This window comes from Anser anser, assembly GCF_964211835.1.
Source record: "Anser anser genome assembly, chromosome: 12".
Lineage (NCBI taxonomy): Eukaryota > Metazoa > Chordata > Aves > Anseriformes > Anatidae > Anser > Anser anser.
This window is the reverse complement of record NC_139733.1, coordinates 3,659,867-3,676,596: the sequence shown is the minus strand read 5'-3', so window position 1 is coordinate 3,676,596 and position 16,730 is coordinate 3,659,867. Positions and strand designations below refer to the sequence as shown.

Genomic DNA, 16,730 nt, shown 5'->3' with positions numbered 1-16,730 from the left:
CTCTAACAAGATCCTAGTCCTATTGTTTGTCCCACAAGCACTTGTAACTCCACTAAGTCGCACCTTTTGTTACATGGAAAGTCTTTACCTGCTTTGCATTTAATTCTAAGGTACCTGCCCTTTGTATAGGAGCATCTCATGTTTGGCTGGTTTTCCCAGAAGAAGAAGTTCCTCTCTGCACTCCTTTCCCGTGTTTTGTTTTTGTTCTCCTCCACCTGTGGGCTGATCCCACCCAGCCTTCATGCTCAAGGAGGGCCCAGGAGTGTTTCCCTACGGCTGGGGTCCAGCCTCTCACAACCCCTGAAAGCCCCACACCAGCAGCAAGGCTGAGCAGAGCACAGGACATGGATGTACCTCACCTCCTCACATCTCATTTTCCACCGGAGGGCACCCTGCGAGGGTCCCCAGCCATCCCCACCAGCGACTGCCTTGCACCCAGACTTGCCGTGGCACATCCCAAGGCTTCCAGACCTCGCGGCTTCCTCCCAGGCACCGAGAAGTGCGTCCCGTATCCTTTCTGCAGCATGCATGAAGAAGTGCATTGCATGATTAATGTACAGAACTGAGCTTACTATGAGCAAAACCAAGGCTCCTTCGCTGCAACTTCCACACAGCTGAGGGTAAGCACATGTTTCTGACCCTCGCTGAGTATGGCCAGGATGGGATGGGGCATTGCTAGGCCTGCCAGCAGCTACAATAATTTGAATTTCAAAACTGAAACCTCAGAACTGAAAGTCCTAAGGGGATGCCTGAGTCATAACAAGCAGGACAATAAAACAATTACTGGGGCTTACTGTAAGATCATATTTCCGTCATGACAGGAACGTGACCGTACACCTGATGGTGGAAGAATAAATAACAATTCAACCTGAACGAAAACAACCATATTGCAGCTATAGGATACATGCGTGTGTGCATATAAGCAGCAGAGTAAGAGCTGTATCAGTTACTTAACTATTCAAAATAGAAAAAAAAATCTAGCAGAAAAACCTCACACAACGAACAGACCGATAACAGGAAAAGAAGACACGTTTCCAAAAACCGCATCGTCCCTTTATTCAGTGCTACTCACGGCCATGCTGCAGGCATCGCTGAGCCCTGTGCCGGCGTCCTGACATCCCGTGCCTCCTGCAGCGCGCTCCTGCTGCATGCAGCTGCTGCGTGTCGTGCTCGGCCGCAGCACTTGTCCCCACGCTGCCTTCCCACCTGCGCCACAGCCACACCGCGCTGTCACGGCAGCATGAGCCATCGCTGCCCAGCGGCGGTGTTACCAGGCAAGGTGAAGGGTCCCGCCGCAAGCAAGGCGCCCCTCTGTGTGCTGCACCTCCCGGACACGCCGGCGGGCTGGGGACGTGCCTGTACTGCACCCCACCTGCCACGGCCTCTAAATACATAGAAAATAAATCAAACAATATGGCCTTCCTTATGCAAAGCACAGGGGGCTTTTAATTAAAAACGTTTTATTGTAGTTCTAACATACTATTGTGTAAAAATATGGGGGATTTTTCTTTCTGAAATGTTTACAAAAAACACAGGTTAAAAGAAGGTTGTAATTTTATGTGTAATTATCGTCAGTGACTTTGTATGAGGCAAAGATACAAACCGGCTACCACTTCTCTCTAGAGGTACAGAAGAACGATATGATGCTTTTGCCATTGTCACAATACACAGCACACTGCAGAGGATGGCTGCTGACTGCCAGCCTCAACATTCATTATTTTAGTTATATCAAACCTTTAAGTATTTCCGTTAAATAACCATCTTGGAGTATATAAAACTTTCAGATTCAAATGAGTAGTTAGCTTTCTGCGTTGTCTTTAAGGCACGTTATTTCTATCCAAATTTCATTTTGGTCCAGAGAAGCAAGTGTATTTCAGACACTAGCTATCCAGGTATCTGACAGCTAGGTTTGTTGTATCTATCCTTGTGTCCATACACTTCAACCACGTGTATTGAATTCACTGCGTGTCCTGCAGCACTGTGTCCTGGTACCACCTGTCTCACAGGTGCACTGCTGCTGTTGAACTGGTGCAGCTGAACGTTGTCTTTGCTATGCCCTGGGGCTGCGATGTCCCGAGTCCACTCCTCCTGGAATCTGTAAGCATGAAGGAAAAAAAGTTTTTTCAGTTTCATTCGCTCTAAAAAGAATACAGAACTTTCCAGCGTGTTTTATTTGCACATTAGGCATACAACAGCTTGTGCTGTAACTTATGGGCTCACTTCTTCCCCCATTAAAAACAGTAGGCAGCAACAGGGCAAATAATTGTCTCTCTGTAAAAGCTGATCAAAAAGACTGGTGAGGTTGGTTTTATCTGCGGTTGGAACAGATTTGTTTGCCATAGAACGAGTCCCTGGGTTCAGTTTAATGCTGTGCTACCTGAAGAATATTACTAAGAGCCCTTGAATGCTGAGAGTGGTGCATAAGGAAAGTCCTTGCTTGGCTATCAGGACACTGCTGGGAGCACAGCGGGCAGCTGTGCCCAGGAGGGGTGGTGGTTGTTCTTTGCAGAACTGCCAGTGATGCCCGCACCACGCTGCCACACCTTGGCTCGTGCCAGCCCTCGCTGCTGCTGGACGTGCAGGAGGGGTCCATGGGCTGGGCCCGTGTCAGGGTACCCGCAGCGGGGCCGGCCCAGCACCAGCAGCTGACCCGAGGTGGCTCACCGAGGAACCTACCCGCTGGGTGCAGCAGCAGCCGCACACCCACGGCTCGCAGCCCAACCTTACCCTGTCGCATGTGAGCAGCTGTTTGGGAAGCGCAGCCTGCCTGCTGCATTTACTGGCTGCACAAAGGCAGCAGCACTCACAGGAAGGGCTGTCGTGCTCACATATAGGAACCCAGAGACCCACAGGGGAACAGCAGAAAATAACGACGTAGCTAGCAAATAACCACAGCCTTGCTGCTCTGGTACAGACATTGCAGATACGTCATTCTCGAAGAGGACAATAAATCTTGCTCTTCACTGGAAAGCTATATGACAAAATTATTTGGGGCACAAACTACACTCAGGTAGTGTAAAGACATCTTAAACCACCTCTGCTTTTGATGGGAGAAGGCACCGCATCAGCAAGGGCACAACATGCTCAGCAAGGAGTGCCTGGGTTAGCAGAATTTACCCACCTGTAATTTGGACAACACAAAACTCATCTACTCATCAAAACAGTAGCTTGGTGACTTCTCCCACTTTGCACTGACCACTGCACTGTTGTAACCTCTGCATGCCAACAAGCCCTCACGTGCCTTTGTGTCTGACAGCAGAACAACATCTGAGCTCGCCTGCGGTGTCTCATCTTCCACCAGGGAACAGCAGCTGCCTGGGGCAATGCTGTCAGCCTTAGTGCCTAAAAGGAAGTCTTCTGACACACCTGTGCTGTGCATATGGGTTCTTATACAGCAAGTAACTCCCTTCAATCCTCTGGAGGTGGTCGTCAATAGTTACAAAACAAAAATCACATCAAAAGATCACGTACAGGGAGACGAACCAGGACAAAATTCTGCACAGGGTAGCTGTGCAATAGCCCTGCCAGGATTATATTTCTAATTCAGGTATTATGGCTATTGCACAATAAATAAAGCTTGCTCCTGCAGAATTCACCCCATTCCAGCGTCTCCTGTAAAGCTGCGCATTGTGGAGCTGCAGTTACCCACAGCTCACGGCCAACGCAGAAGCCAAGCTGGCTGAGAGCGCACGAGGACAGCTGTGCTCCTGGCCAAGCAGCCCGCTCCTCTCAGTTCACAAACTGGTAAGCTGCCCATGGGCTGAAACAGGTCGAGGATGAGGTGATGGCAGGCACTCTGCACTCACTGCTGCATTCAGATGCACCACACAAACACGAGGTTTAACTACTTCGTCTAGGAGCCTCAAGTTAAAAGCAAGAAAATAAACAGGGAGAAGATATCTTCAAGCAGTATTTGAACCCTACAACCAATGGAGGGACAGTGAATTCAGTGGGGTTCTAGCTAGCAGAGGCTGAGGAGAGCTAAGAAGAGGGCTGCAGAATTGAGAGGGGACAGATGAAGGTGCAGGGCTCCCCCCTGCACACATGGCTGTCAGACCAACAGCGGCTCCAGCTGCTGCTTCCACCCTCAGCAGCGCCCTGGGCTTTATCCATGAACAGAGGAAATTTGGCCTCTTCCTACCACTTCCATTTTCCTTAAGGCCAACTTCCAGCAGGGCTACTCCAAACCATCACAGTAAGTAGACCAGAAGACCTCCCTGTGCTCTTATCTGGAAACATAAGCCCATACAAGAACGCCAAATGCTGAATTTTCTATTTAAGATTCTTGATACTTTACATTTGACAAGGATGGATGCAAATGGCTTAACTACAGGAGCGAGGCTTTCTTGGTTTGGTCGGTTCTACTTGCTTTTTCACTGTATTTTTATTTCTATTATGTTAAGCAAACAGGAAACGCGTCCTGTAACTCCTGAACAATTTAAGAAAGTACACTGCGAAGACACCCTGATGGTGGGCGGACACAGTGAAACTGGTAGAACTGGGAGGGGAAATAAAGACAGATCTCCTGTCTGGGGAGACAAGCAGCCACCACACCGTCTGCCAGTGGTTTTAGGAGATCCGCAAGGACCTTGCTCTGCAGCTGGGGAGCTGATCCTAGCCCTCAGGGAAGTGCTGTGAGTGGGACAGCCGAGCAGTGGGGTCATGGCAGTGCTGGCTGGTGCTGGCACAGGCTTGGAAAAGAGATTTTTACACTGGAGGTTGAGAGGGGGGTTTCTGTTGCTGTATGTCTGGTGACCTTGTACAATACTCTGGGGTAATAATGGAATCATTAGGAAAACAATAATAGCAGCTTTATTGAAAGCACATGGTGCTGGGCACACACCCTCCCCACTCATGGCAGCGACAATTAAGACTGAAATTCAGAAATAGGTCAAATTTAGCAGCTAGCTATCCTGCCTTTTGTGACAGGGCCCCAAGACGAAACCGCAGCTCATTTCCTCTGCCTGGTGTTTCTTTGAAATAGGTGTGTCAGGAGGTGCTGGAGGACTCCAGCCTCTGAAAGGTAGGGGAAGCACAAAGCACAGTAATAACAGACGTGGGGAAAATGAATGGAGAAGCTCAGCGTGGGACAACTTGCAGGGGGCAGTGATCTACGGAAAGGGCTTGAAAAGGAAATCTGCCCCTCTGCTGTGCCTTCGCCAGCTGGGTGTCCTCCCCTCCACTCCTCAGAGCCATGCAGTCACCCCTCTTCTGCAGGGAACCAAACCAAATGTGGCACCTGCCATTTGCAGTCTTTCACTGCATGCTCCATGGAGCGCAATTAATATCAATTAACATCAGTCCCCCACCTCTTCCTGCAGCAGCTGAGGAGCCCGCTGGTGGTTCTCCACAACCCAAGCCGTGCAGCAGAGCGGGGAGGGCCACATCCATGGCAGCGCAGGCTGATGAGGACGCCCTGCGAACCATCTTGCACACACACCATGTCCTCGGGCAGCGGGACCCACAGGGCTGAGCTTGGCACGCCTGGGCTTTCAGACAAACCTGAGCAATTCCTGACAGCAAGGCTGATCATAAAAGAAAACAGTGATTTTCTAGAGGGAGAGAGGGGTCCAGCCCTCTGGTAAACAGCTGACCTTCAAAAGCACCCAGATAAATCAGTTTCCTCAGGAAAACACACTTTTCGCTGCCACATACCCAGAACAACTTTTAAAAACGAACAATGCAGGAACATCTTGAAATGCCAGAAAAAAAATATTTTCTTTACAACATTTCAACAGGCCTGGAAACAGGAGCAGACATCACATCCGTCTAGACTGCGGGTATACCAGACACAAAGTGTGGGGGTAACCCACACGTGGTTACCCCAAGCATGGGCCCAGGTGGGAGCCCAGCTGCCCCTGCTGGGCTCAGAGGGGAAAAAATGAGCACAGAGCTGTCCCTCTGTGCAGCCAGAGTTGTCAGGACATGGCACGGAGAATTCGGGCAGAACCAGAGATCCGTCTCTGTGTGTAGGGGAAAGGCTTGATGACCTTTCACAAGGCAAAGGTATCTTCAGCTAGGCCCACAGCATTTGGACTTCTACTATGAAAATGGATCTACTGAAGATACAACCCAGTAGGAACTCCAAAAGCCTTCTGTGGCATTGCTAGATGCAGCAGATGCCTTTGGGGACCTTGAACTGTCTTGCAAAGCTGCTATTGTAGATGGTTTGCTCCCGTGGTTCTTCCCCTGCTGCATCTTCTGGAGCTACAACTGCTGCTGGGGAGCTTTGACAGCAGTCATTCTGGCAGGTCCGGTGTGGTTTTTTTTCTTGTTCTACTTTTGTTTTCCAACAAGCTTTGCAGCAGTTTGTCTCTCAGTATGGGCCTTTCTTCAAATGTTGTCCCCTTTCACTGCGGTAAACCCACACAAGACTATCCTGCTAGTGAAAGGTCATCAGCTCCCTCAGCTTGTTAACCTCTTCTGTTTACATATTCAGAGGGGAAGAGCAGCTGGGAAAGTGCCCTCAGGGGGCAGAGGGAAAGGTGGGAATGTGGCCATGTATTATTCCCCCACTTGTCCCTGCTTCTAGAGGTCCTTTGGCCTACAGCCACGCTCCTCAGCAAGCCTGGGCACACAGTAATGTTATTTAGAGCAACATGAGTTTCTGATTTGCGCCTCCCATGCAATGCCTTATAAAAGGTAGTGGAAAACTTCAACCATTATAGTCACTAAATCAAAAGGAAAAAGAAAATGCGCTTTGTTTTACTGTGGAGGCCAAAGCTATGAGCTAACTTCACCAACTCCACGTATGGTTTCTTGGACTGACTCAAACGCCAGGCTGCCTCTCCTAAGAGCACGTTGGCTTTTTTTTGGTTCATTTTTAGTTTTGCAAAATCTTTTCACTTGGACATCTTTGTTGTTGGATTGCCCTTACCTGCTTTTTGCCAGGTACACTGGTAATGCATCTTGTAGTAGAAAGGGCTCTGGTACAAAAATTTCAGATACTAAAAATACTTTCTGTGGGAGAATATACTAGCCTGCTTCTCTGCAGAAGACATTTTTTCTTCTTGATAATAAGCTCCAGCTGTAGTGGATATCTGAAAGGAGGACTTTAAACCTACTGAGACATGGGCTTTTCCATTTGACTCACTCCTGCACTCAGATCACTACTTCATAGAGAATGTTTTATAACTTGGCCTAGAGCTCTGTAAAATAATTCACCTCAGCATAGTCCAAATCTTGAATGCATGGCTTCTTCCAAATGCTTCCACACCAGGGAAAAAAAAAAAAAATCACCGAATTTCTTTGCTGCTCTTTAGATGTATTTTTGAGCTGGGCTAGTTTCTTTCTGGTTGTCCTCTTGGCTGACAGAAGATGAAAAGGAGTCAGTCTCCAGTTAAATTCAGCTCTTCCTGAGCGTGGAAAATACCGGACCATCAACTCTCCCTTGCAAAATAACAGCACAGCCCTGAGTCAAGGGAGTGCCTAGCCCAGCACAGGTCACAGGCCTGCTATGCTGAAAAAGCAAAGAAAATAGAGGCCTCCCTAGGTGTGGCTATTTCTTACCGTAATTAGGAAGTTGATGCAAACTGAAACAAGTTCTCTCTGCTTTTTCTTACTACTACTTCTAAGCATTTCTCCTGGGACAGCTGTCGTTCTCATGTGCAGATGAACAATCGTGCTATGGCACAAGCAGCGTCTGTGTTTTTACTGACTGTGGATGCCAAATGCAGTTTGCCCTCTCCATGGTTTTGCTAGATGGGGCACATTTTTGTGACTCCTCACAGAGGCAGGGCTAGCACTGCTTCATGGAAGAGAGGCGGCTGCTGTTTCAAGCTGCCGAACTTCTCTGCCTTACTGCAGGCAGGGGATCGCAGGAACGAACTCGTCCCAGGGGGACAGTTACACACCGCCCAGGGCAGCAGTATGCTAGGGTGACCCCGCTCTTCTTATCGACACCGGTGTTTTTAATATCCCCCCTTGCTGGTGTTCACCTCCCTCTCTCGGACACCATGAGCAGCTGGCGCAGAGGCAGGACAGCGTCGTTAGGCTCCTCATTACTGACATGCTGCCTGTGCTGTGACAAGGCAGAGGACTGATGGCCCTGGCAGCCTCGCAGCCCACAGAGGTGTTTGTTGGGGTTGGAGGAGGACTGCTCATCTCAAGGCAGTGCTTGCCCAGGTGAATTATCCCAGAGAAAGATTCTGTGGGGTCATTTTGGGAAGGAAAAATATTTTTTCATTAGAAAAGAACAGACTCAAAACCAACATTTACTGTTTAGGAACATACCAATTGCAAAAAAACTCTTAAATCCAGAATGGCATTTCACATGCTAGCTCCCAGCAATACCAAATGTCCCCGTGAGACCCACGGTGACCATCTAATCCAAAGCAGACGTGATGCTGTCTGTTGTCTTGAGGAAGGCTTCTCACTTTGGATGAACGACTTCAACAATCCTGCTTTCATTCTCCCACGGAACTGGGAAGACTTAAATCTTAAAATGCTAGAGGCTGCAGAACACGCTCCCGATTTTAGACTTCTCTCCGGCTGAACTCCGCATCCCGGCTGGGCGAGCTGCTCCCGGTACAGCCGGTGGTGACAAGCCCTGCCTCTGCCTCGCCGCCTCCCGGGACTGCTCCGCAGGCTGTCGGACATTGCTCTCCTCTGGCTGCGGGCACAGAGCTGCAGCTAATCTCCCCTCCTGGAGCTGACAGACCCTTTCCTCGAGCTAATCTGTCTCCAGCCCCTGCACCCCGCAGCAACCTGCTATCTCTGTTCCAGGCTCCAAACATCTGAGAAGCAACGTGGGGGAAAACACGTCCCTCCCAGCAGCCCTGCGCCTTGTAACTTGCCGTTCCCTACTCAATGTTAGTTAACTATTCAAACATTACAAAAGAGTAAACATGCTGTAAATGCTTGCAGCTCCTGCATGTAAGAGCTTCTGCTACAATTTGATTTTTTAAAATCTCCTTATGGTTCCTTATATCCACCCCAAAGAGGTGGCATCCACAGAGACTACGCCGTAATGATCCCAGGTACTCATAGACCTATTTCTCAGCATTTTAAAGCAATTTGTTCATGTACCCAAGCAGCCGGAGTGGGGTTCATTATAATTACAGTAGTTGTCATTAAAATTCAATATTTCCCAGCAAAACTACATATTCATCACATTTGTTCCAAGCTTCAAACACAAGGGGAAAAAGGACCTCATTTCATGGCAGGCAGTCCCAGAACAACACGCTGGAGCCTCTGCTGTCCAACAGCTGGGCTCCTGTATTATTTATAACTTTTATGTCAGCATTCTGGATCTCTGTTATGGCACCTCATTACAGTCAAAATTATCTCATCATCAAACAAAGGCATCACTTTAACAAATTATAGTGTTTTACTCCTTACGCTATAAAACATAACCAATACCTTACCTGCCTGAAAGAACTGGCTTTTTATTTTATTTATTCTTACAGCATTTTTGTTCCGTAGACTGGCAAACCAAGATGTTACACGGTTAGTCCCTAGACCTATTTCAATTAAGTCTGAAAGGCAGCACAACCTACATCCTTGTCTAGCCAAAAATAGGCTGAGACACTCAAGAGGGTCTTCTTCAAGGGTGGAGGCATTCCCAACTCTTCCAGACCAAAGCAGCAAAACAACCTTCTGCACAGAAGGGAAATGCAGTGGTAAAAACGGCGTCACTCGCTGATCCTCTGCCTGCCCTTCTGGGGCGAGGAGCCCAGTGCCACATCTCCCACCACAACCCAGAGACGTCCTGGCAGCCCTCAGGAAAAGGGCAGGCTGACAAGTGGCGGCCTCCCATCCTTCTTAGTGCAGTTCCTTATGAGAAAAACAAAGCAGGATTCCTGACTCCGCTAGAGGCCTAGCAGTATGTTGCACAAATTCCTCCAGATGTCTGAAACATTAGCACAAGCCTCAGTTAAATTACCTTTCAGTTTGTTCAGGAACATGTACGCACACTTCAGTCCTCAGACAATATATTTAAGTTTTCTTCTGGGCTTGCTTGCCCGTGTACTTGCTGTGTTTTCCAACCACGCCAAACGCTTTTGCCCATTGCCCCAGACAATGCAGGCCGTAACACCACGGCACCGCACGCACAGGTAAGAAACGCCTCAGACAGAGGCTGCCAACAGCGTGCTTCCCGTTAAATGGAGAAAGGCACCTCAGAAATAACCGGGCAGTAAACGTCTCTCAGGCCAGCAGTCCTCACGGCACAAGCCAGCTCCACCTGCCCCGCGCCGTCCTGCTGCTGGCAGTGAGGCCCAGGCACCTGATGGGGAGACCTGGCCTGATGGTTACACACAAAAATGAAGCCTCACAAGCGAAACACAGAGCTGACAGACCACTTGCCATCTTCCAGATGTGGCATGAGAGGCGTCAGCATAATTTCCATATCTCATCCTGCGCACGTATGTGCATTTAACAGAATTAAACAGGAGAAATGAACATCTTTACTAACCCTGATTAAATAGATCTTATTTGGGTGAAGAAAGGGAGTGTGGCACGAACAGATAACAGGTCACGCTTGTTCCTAGAGCGATTCCAATACAGTTCTATTAAGTCTATAACAGCTGAAATTCCATTTCTGATTAGAAGCAGCTTCCATTCTCTATGGAGGACTATGCTAGACTGTTGGCTCTGGTGTGCTCAGCCTGATACACCGGCTCTTCTGGCTGATTTTTGCTCTAGCTAGCAATTGGCCAGGATCACACCACCTCTGCACCACGAAGTCCAGCAGGCCTTGATTAACAGTGGCTCTCGTGTACCAGAAGGGTGGTAACGCACACACCGGTGCTGAACACGGCATCTGCATTGTTCCGTGCAGGAAAACCGAAGAGCTCACAGGCTTTATCCTCCTGCCCTCTGCTTTTTCCCACTGGAGATCTATACGCTCTCCATTTTTCTAAAGAAATTAGAAAATTGTTGACATCTGGCCCCAGAGAAGCTGCTTATCCAGAAGAATTGTATATTCCCTGCTACTTTCAGTTAAGATGTACAGTATTTGGTAAACACAATACAACAGCTTCTGCCCTGTGGAGTGGTGCAGATAAGAGCCAGAAGGAGCCTGAGGCTCTAGCAGAGCACTAACCCCTGTGGACAGCCCTCTGTAAGTTTATCCATTTTATTTTAAAAGCAGATTATACTTTTACAAAGCATTTGCATTGTAACAGATTGAAGATGCCCAAAATTAAAAATTGCGGAGTCTTCTGAAAACTGTCTAGGTTATAATCATCATTTAATTAAGTTTATACATCTTTCGAAGTCACCCAAAGCTAGGAATTGATTAAACAGCCATCAGACTTTTGTGTAAATGCTCCATTTGAATATAATTTCCAGCTGCACTGTGACATGGAAGCAGTTTTATAATTTGCATAAAGTTGTTTTCAGCAGGTAACCATTGCAAATCACAGATACTGCTGTTCATAAAAGCTGTACAAGCGAGCAGTGAATTAAAAATAAACAAGGATGCACATGACGATGAAGCAGAACTCAAAGGGCATCAAAAACACAACAGCATGTATTTATATGGATGGTAATAGCAAAACGGTGATTAGAATTTGACACGTATTCATTTTTCTATTTTTCATTTGTTAGCGACAACACATCTGGACACATTCAGAGAGATTTTGAACAAAATGTGTGTCTGCCCACCATGCATGCATCCATGCTACAGGATGCACATCTTTTCAGCTTGGCCATTTCTTTGCCACAGGGTCAGGGTTCTCACCCTGGTGGCATTTATGCTGCAGTTGCACCCGGCAGCTTAGGATCCCATCGTGCTTGACCTGACACACTGATGATGAAATATTTCTCCAGGGAACTCTCACGGTCACTGAGGGACTGACACTAGCACTCGGTGCTCACCTTGGGCTGCAGCACAGCCTCAGCTGCCCTGGCTGGCTCCTCTCTTAAGGCTCTTACGCAAGCTGGCACCTTGACACCATGCAACAGCAATGCCCAGCGACTTACCTGCTGCAGTTTAGCATCAACTTAACAAAGCCAATTAAAAACCTCTCTCTGCTTAATCTGGCACAACCTTCTCTGCAGACCAGGCTTCACCAAGCACCGGTGAAAGACAGCAAGCAGGTGAAAGAAGCTAAGTGCTGGGTGCAGGTCACCCTTGGTTCTTCTGCTGTGCTACCTTTGGGCAACAGTAACTCCCACAGGGCAGGCAAGTTCAAAGAAATCCCTTCCCTTTGCCCCAGCGAGCAAGCCCTGCCTGCACTAACACAGCACACAAGGCAGCAGAGCCTGCCCCAAGCACAGCTGCCCCCAGCGCACACCCTGGCCGTACATGACAGCACATCCTCCCCAGGGGCAGTCCCCTCAATGCGTCTTTGACAAACCCTAAACATTCTTCAACAAACTCATTCAAACCCACTACATTTTAAAAGCCTTACCTGTAGAAGCCTTGGTTATCATATGCCATGTTAGTCACGTCATCAAATACAGATTTATTCCTGAGTTTTTTGTTGTTGTTGTTATTTCTTCCTTTATAACCAAAGTAAGCAGCTTGCATGTTCTCTAGTTCTTCAGTTCTGAGCTGGTACCACAGCTGCATATCTCTGTGAATAAAGCGAAGGGTAAAATACAGTACAGCAATAAACAGCTACATATCTGAGCTTTTTTCTGACCACAGCCCTCATTCACCAGAGTTTAAATCTACACCTGTGTCTACTGAGGACAGCATTTAAATACACGCTGAACTTCAAGTGCAAGCCAATTTTCCAGAAACTTAAATATCTCCTTCCCTTAAGGGACAGTGTGTCTTAAATTGCATGAATATTATTCTGTAAAATTGTGTTCTTTTAAGTATTATCTAGCATTATCTGGCATTCCTCAAAAATAAATAAATAAACAAAAAAAAAACAACAAGCAAACAAAAACACCAGCAACAAAGAGCAATTGTCTTACAAGCACCTGTGGATAGTTCAAAGGACCAAAACCCCAGTAATTATATATATTTGATTCAGTAGATTTTTTTTTCAGTAATAGAGAAAGTCACTTAAGGAATGGTCTTGTGTCAGTGTTCTTTATAGACACCTTTATCAGTGACACCACACCAGGCCAGACCCTGTTCTACATGAAGAGACTACAGAGCATTACCTTCTTATGAAATAAATTATTGAAAAAAATATATATTTTCTGCGAATTTTTGCAGCACTGCCATTCCAAAGGATTCAGAAATCCCCAGGCAGGTTTAACAGATGAACTGGAGGCAGTAATTACTGCCTTTGTTAAGAGTAGGGCTTGTTCAGTTGAATTTTCTTCTGGATATGCTGAAGGCTCTTCTCATGCTGCGCTCTACAGCTCTGCGGTTAAGAAAAAATCACAACTGCTTTTCTTGTTTCTAAAAGAAGTTTAAGATTCACACAGTCAGACATTCACACTAGCTGTTGGGACAAGATTAAGATTGTTGGAACAAGACTCTGAGAGTTGACAACGCTGATTTTCATGTCTTTTCTGTCCTCTCAGAATGCAGTTCTGCTTCTACCAAAGAAAACAGGCACTATGCTTGTGCAGCAGGACGAGCTCCGTGAGGAGGCCGCACTATGTGAGGATGTTCAGAAGCTTTTGTCTGTTGTCTCTCCAAATGCAGGGTAAAGCACAGGATGGCATGTCCTGCTGGCACTTCAAAGATCATCAGATATCTTAGAAGACAGGCTTGTAGGCAGAGGTGACCTTTTTTAATAGGCCTATTAACAGAGCCAAAAAAAAGTGTACAGGCAGACTTCAAAGCCAAAGGCCAGATGAGGATGCCTTCCCTGCTCTGCAGGACCAGACTGCCTTTTCTTTCAGAGGGGGTCTAAGAGACACTTCCTTAGCCAGCCCCCTCCCAAGCGTCCTCAGCTTGTATTATCAGACCTGCAGCTTCTTTTCAGATTAAGAAATGCTTTGTGCATCCAGAAGTTGGTCCACATTTTACAACTACATCAGCTGACCTGAAACAAGAGATTGTCTCTATGTGCAGACCCTCACTTGCCCAAGCTCCCAGACCCTCCTGGCTGCAGTGAGGCAGACACTGCAGGCAGATCATCTGGCATTTGGGTGCACAGGCTGCAAGCTGAGAAAGTTTCGTGCCAGGATGCGATACTCTTTCTCACATAACACAGTTTCTGTATGATCTCAGTTGTTTTCTAACAGGGGGCCAAACCACACAACACCTGCCATGCTTCCACAGAGCACTGCAGCACCGCAGCCGGTCCTGCATCAGGCAGGCTCAAGCCACTGGCTCAAGGGACAGGAGGAAGGACAGAGGGCAGCAGTGAACCAAGAAGCCTGCAGCAAAGAGAATCATTTTATGTCCTGATGACAGAACCGGGTCAAAACGTCCAGTGTAAAGGTCTTTTCCTTTTGTAAGAAAGAAATACCAAGACATCAAAGTCATGTGAATGGCTAATTTTGACAAAACTTCATTTAAAATAAATGAAGAACTAGGACTTTGATATGAACAGTCTTATCAAAAAGAAAAGAAGCAATTCTACAAGTGTCAGTCATCCCTTCCGTTTCAAAAATTATTTCATGCTGTCAGTGAAAACCTAATACTAGGAATGACACCAAAGACTTTTTTGCCATGCAAAATCCTTTCAAGGGGAATAGAAAGCCTGTATTTTGGTTACAGTCAGATTTTGAAATTATAGAATTTCCCCCCAAAGAGAAAGTCTGGCTGCCACACAGCTCTAGATAAAACACAGCCCGGAGCACAGAGACCTTCACTTGTGCCCTCCTCACTCTCTCTACTTCACCGCTGCCTCACCTCAATTCAAACACTTCTTGGGAACAAAAGGTGGTCAAAAATCAACAAAAGTGCTTACTGGCTTGAGACGGGGTGCAGCCATCCCATCGAGCTACATGCAGTTTTGGGAACAGTGAGAGGGAAATAAAAAGGAGGAGCATGAAGAAAACTTTGTGCAGCACATGAGTTTGAGCGGATGCTCTCATGAACTACTGCTGCTTGGCTTTAGCACTGGTCCCTCCGTCACCCTTCACACTAAGTTTTTATAATGGACTGGGTGAGTGAGTTTTACTTCTTCCATTGCCTGTTTATAATTCTGCCCACCGTCTTGTGCTTTGAGCCAGATGACAAAATCCTATGTCTTTCCTTTCCAGCACTCGTTTGTCGCATCTTTGTGACAGCTCTAAGTAGATTTTGCAGATGGTGAGGGCTTGGATGGTTTTGACATACGTTGATTAAATTTCCCAGCAGAGTTCAACGAGAGCAAAGGAAAAAAGGAAAGAGAAGGAAGAAAAGAAGGGAAAACACAGCCAAACTTAAATAATTCAAGGCGAGAAAGATTGGGACAGCAAATAAGACTTGCACGTTCAGTTTCTGCATAATTTTGGGTAAATCCAGATTTGCCCAGGCCCACTTAGGTCATCCAATATTAATAGAAATTAGGTGCCTAAATAGTCTTGAATTCCAAGCCTTTCTACACCTACAGTCTAATCTACAAATGAAGAATTTGAAGTAATTAACATCACTGTAATGTTGTAAGCATCAAGTCCTGAAAAGGAACTTTATAAGTTCTCTGCTCTCACAGCAATGGGGTACACATGATGACAGTTTTAAAAGCCTTTTCTTGACATACCTTTCAGTCCTCCTCCTTTCATTTTTCTTCACACACTTGATGAGACAACAGGTTAAAAAAGCCATAGACATCAGCAGAATGATGGCACAGCTCACGATGGAGGCAATCACTGCGACCTTAAATCCAAAAGTCTCATATTTTGATATGGCTGCAGCAAACCAAACACAAAAGCACATTTCTGAGGTCAGCACGTTTATCCCTCTCTCTCACATTTTCATTAAACCATGCTGAAACCTACGTGCTTCACACTTCTGCTAATAATAGTTTAATGAGGATTTTCACCTCAGTATGTGTTAAGATATCAAAGTATCTTGGCTTCAACTTAAAGCTATGCAGGCCTTAAATTGGGCTATTTAAAAATCCCCTGTTTATAAGCCACTGATGAATTGTTCACAAGTATTTTAGCACTGCAATTAAACACAATGCCTTTAGCACTGCAGTAGCTAAAAAGCACAACTTCATCAGTATATCAAATGCAGATGAGCTGCCAGACTCTTTTAATCAATGGTTAACAAGGAGTGGAGCTGCAAACTCAAATACTGAAAAGGATAGGTCAGTTTAAAGAAGCCCTTTATAGCAAGAATGGCTCTGTACTATGATTATCCTATTTGGCAGGCAGTGACGAAACACACCAAGTCTTCCTCTGCTCGGGTGAAGGATAGCAGATGGAAGGAATGGTATCTGTAGGGCTCCATGTTCACAGTGATCTGACACGGGAAATGAATTATCCAGACAAAAGGAGGAGTGGGAATGTGGTGTGGCACAGCTAATGCAGATCTCTGCCAGCTCATTCTGAGCACTAAACCTTATCTTGCTTCAAAACTCGTCTAGTTCTTCCAACAACACGAATACAAGCTCCAGAAATGGTTCAGTGGAGCTCCACACAAAGCTTTCTGCTGCTGCAGCTTCTCAAGGGGAGGATTTCTCTCATTTCTTTTCTTTAATAGGGTCACAAACCAAAGATAAGAATAGCTGCATTTCAGAAGGACTGATAAGTGTGTAAGAGAGCTACCCATCTATCAATGATTTTAAATCATACACAGTCTGAGATACAGACCGAGCTTCTCAATTCAAACACCACAAAGCTTAGAGGTACCATATATTAGAGTTTTGCTAGAGTCTACTTCTAGTCAAATTACTAAGAAGGAACACAGCATGAAAGGTAGGCAATGTTGTTGCCATTCA

At 46.5% G+C, this 16,730-nt stretch overlaps 1 protein-coding gene across 6 annotated transcripts in view; it reads right to left on the bottom strand.

Moving 5' to 3' along the window:
- Positions 1-1,440: 1,440 nt before the first annotated feature.
- Positions 1,441-16,730, bottom strand: part of SUSD3 (sushi domain containing 3) — a 74,870-nt gene continuing 59,580 nt past the window's right edge. For 4 of the 6 annotated variants that reach the window (XM_083795975.1, XM_083795977.1, XM_083795979.1 and 1 more), the window contains 3 exons: positions 15,546-15,693; positions 12,357-12,521; positions 3,997-8,611 (listed from right to left, as the gene is read on the bottom strand). In XM_083795975.1, coding sequence (XP_083652101.1) covers positions 8,269-8,611; positions 12,357-12,521; positions 15,546-15,693 — 656 coding nt within the window. In that variant the 3' untranslated portion in view covers positions 3,997-8,268. Of the gene's footprint in view, positions 2,096-3,996; positions 8,612-12,356; positions 12,522-15,545; positions 15,694-16,730 lie in introns of those variants that run through there. The other 2 variants (XM_083795976.1, XM_083795980.1) reach the window with 1 other exon arrangement.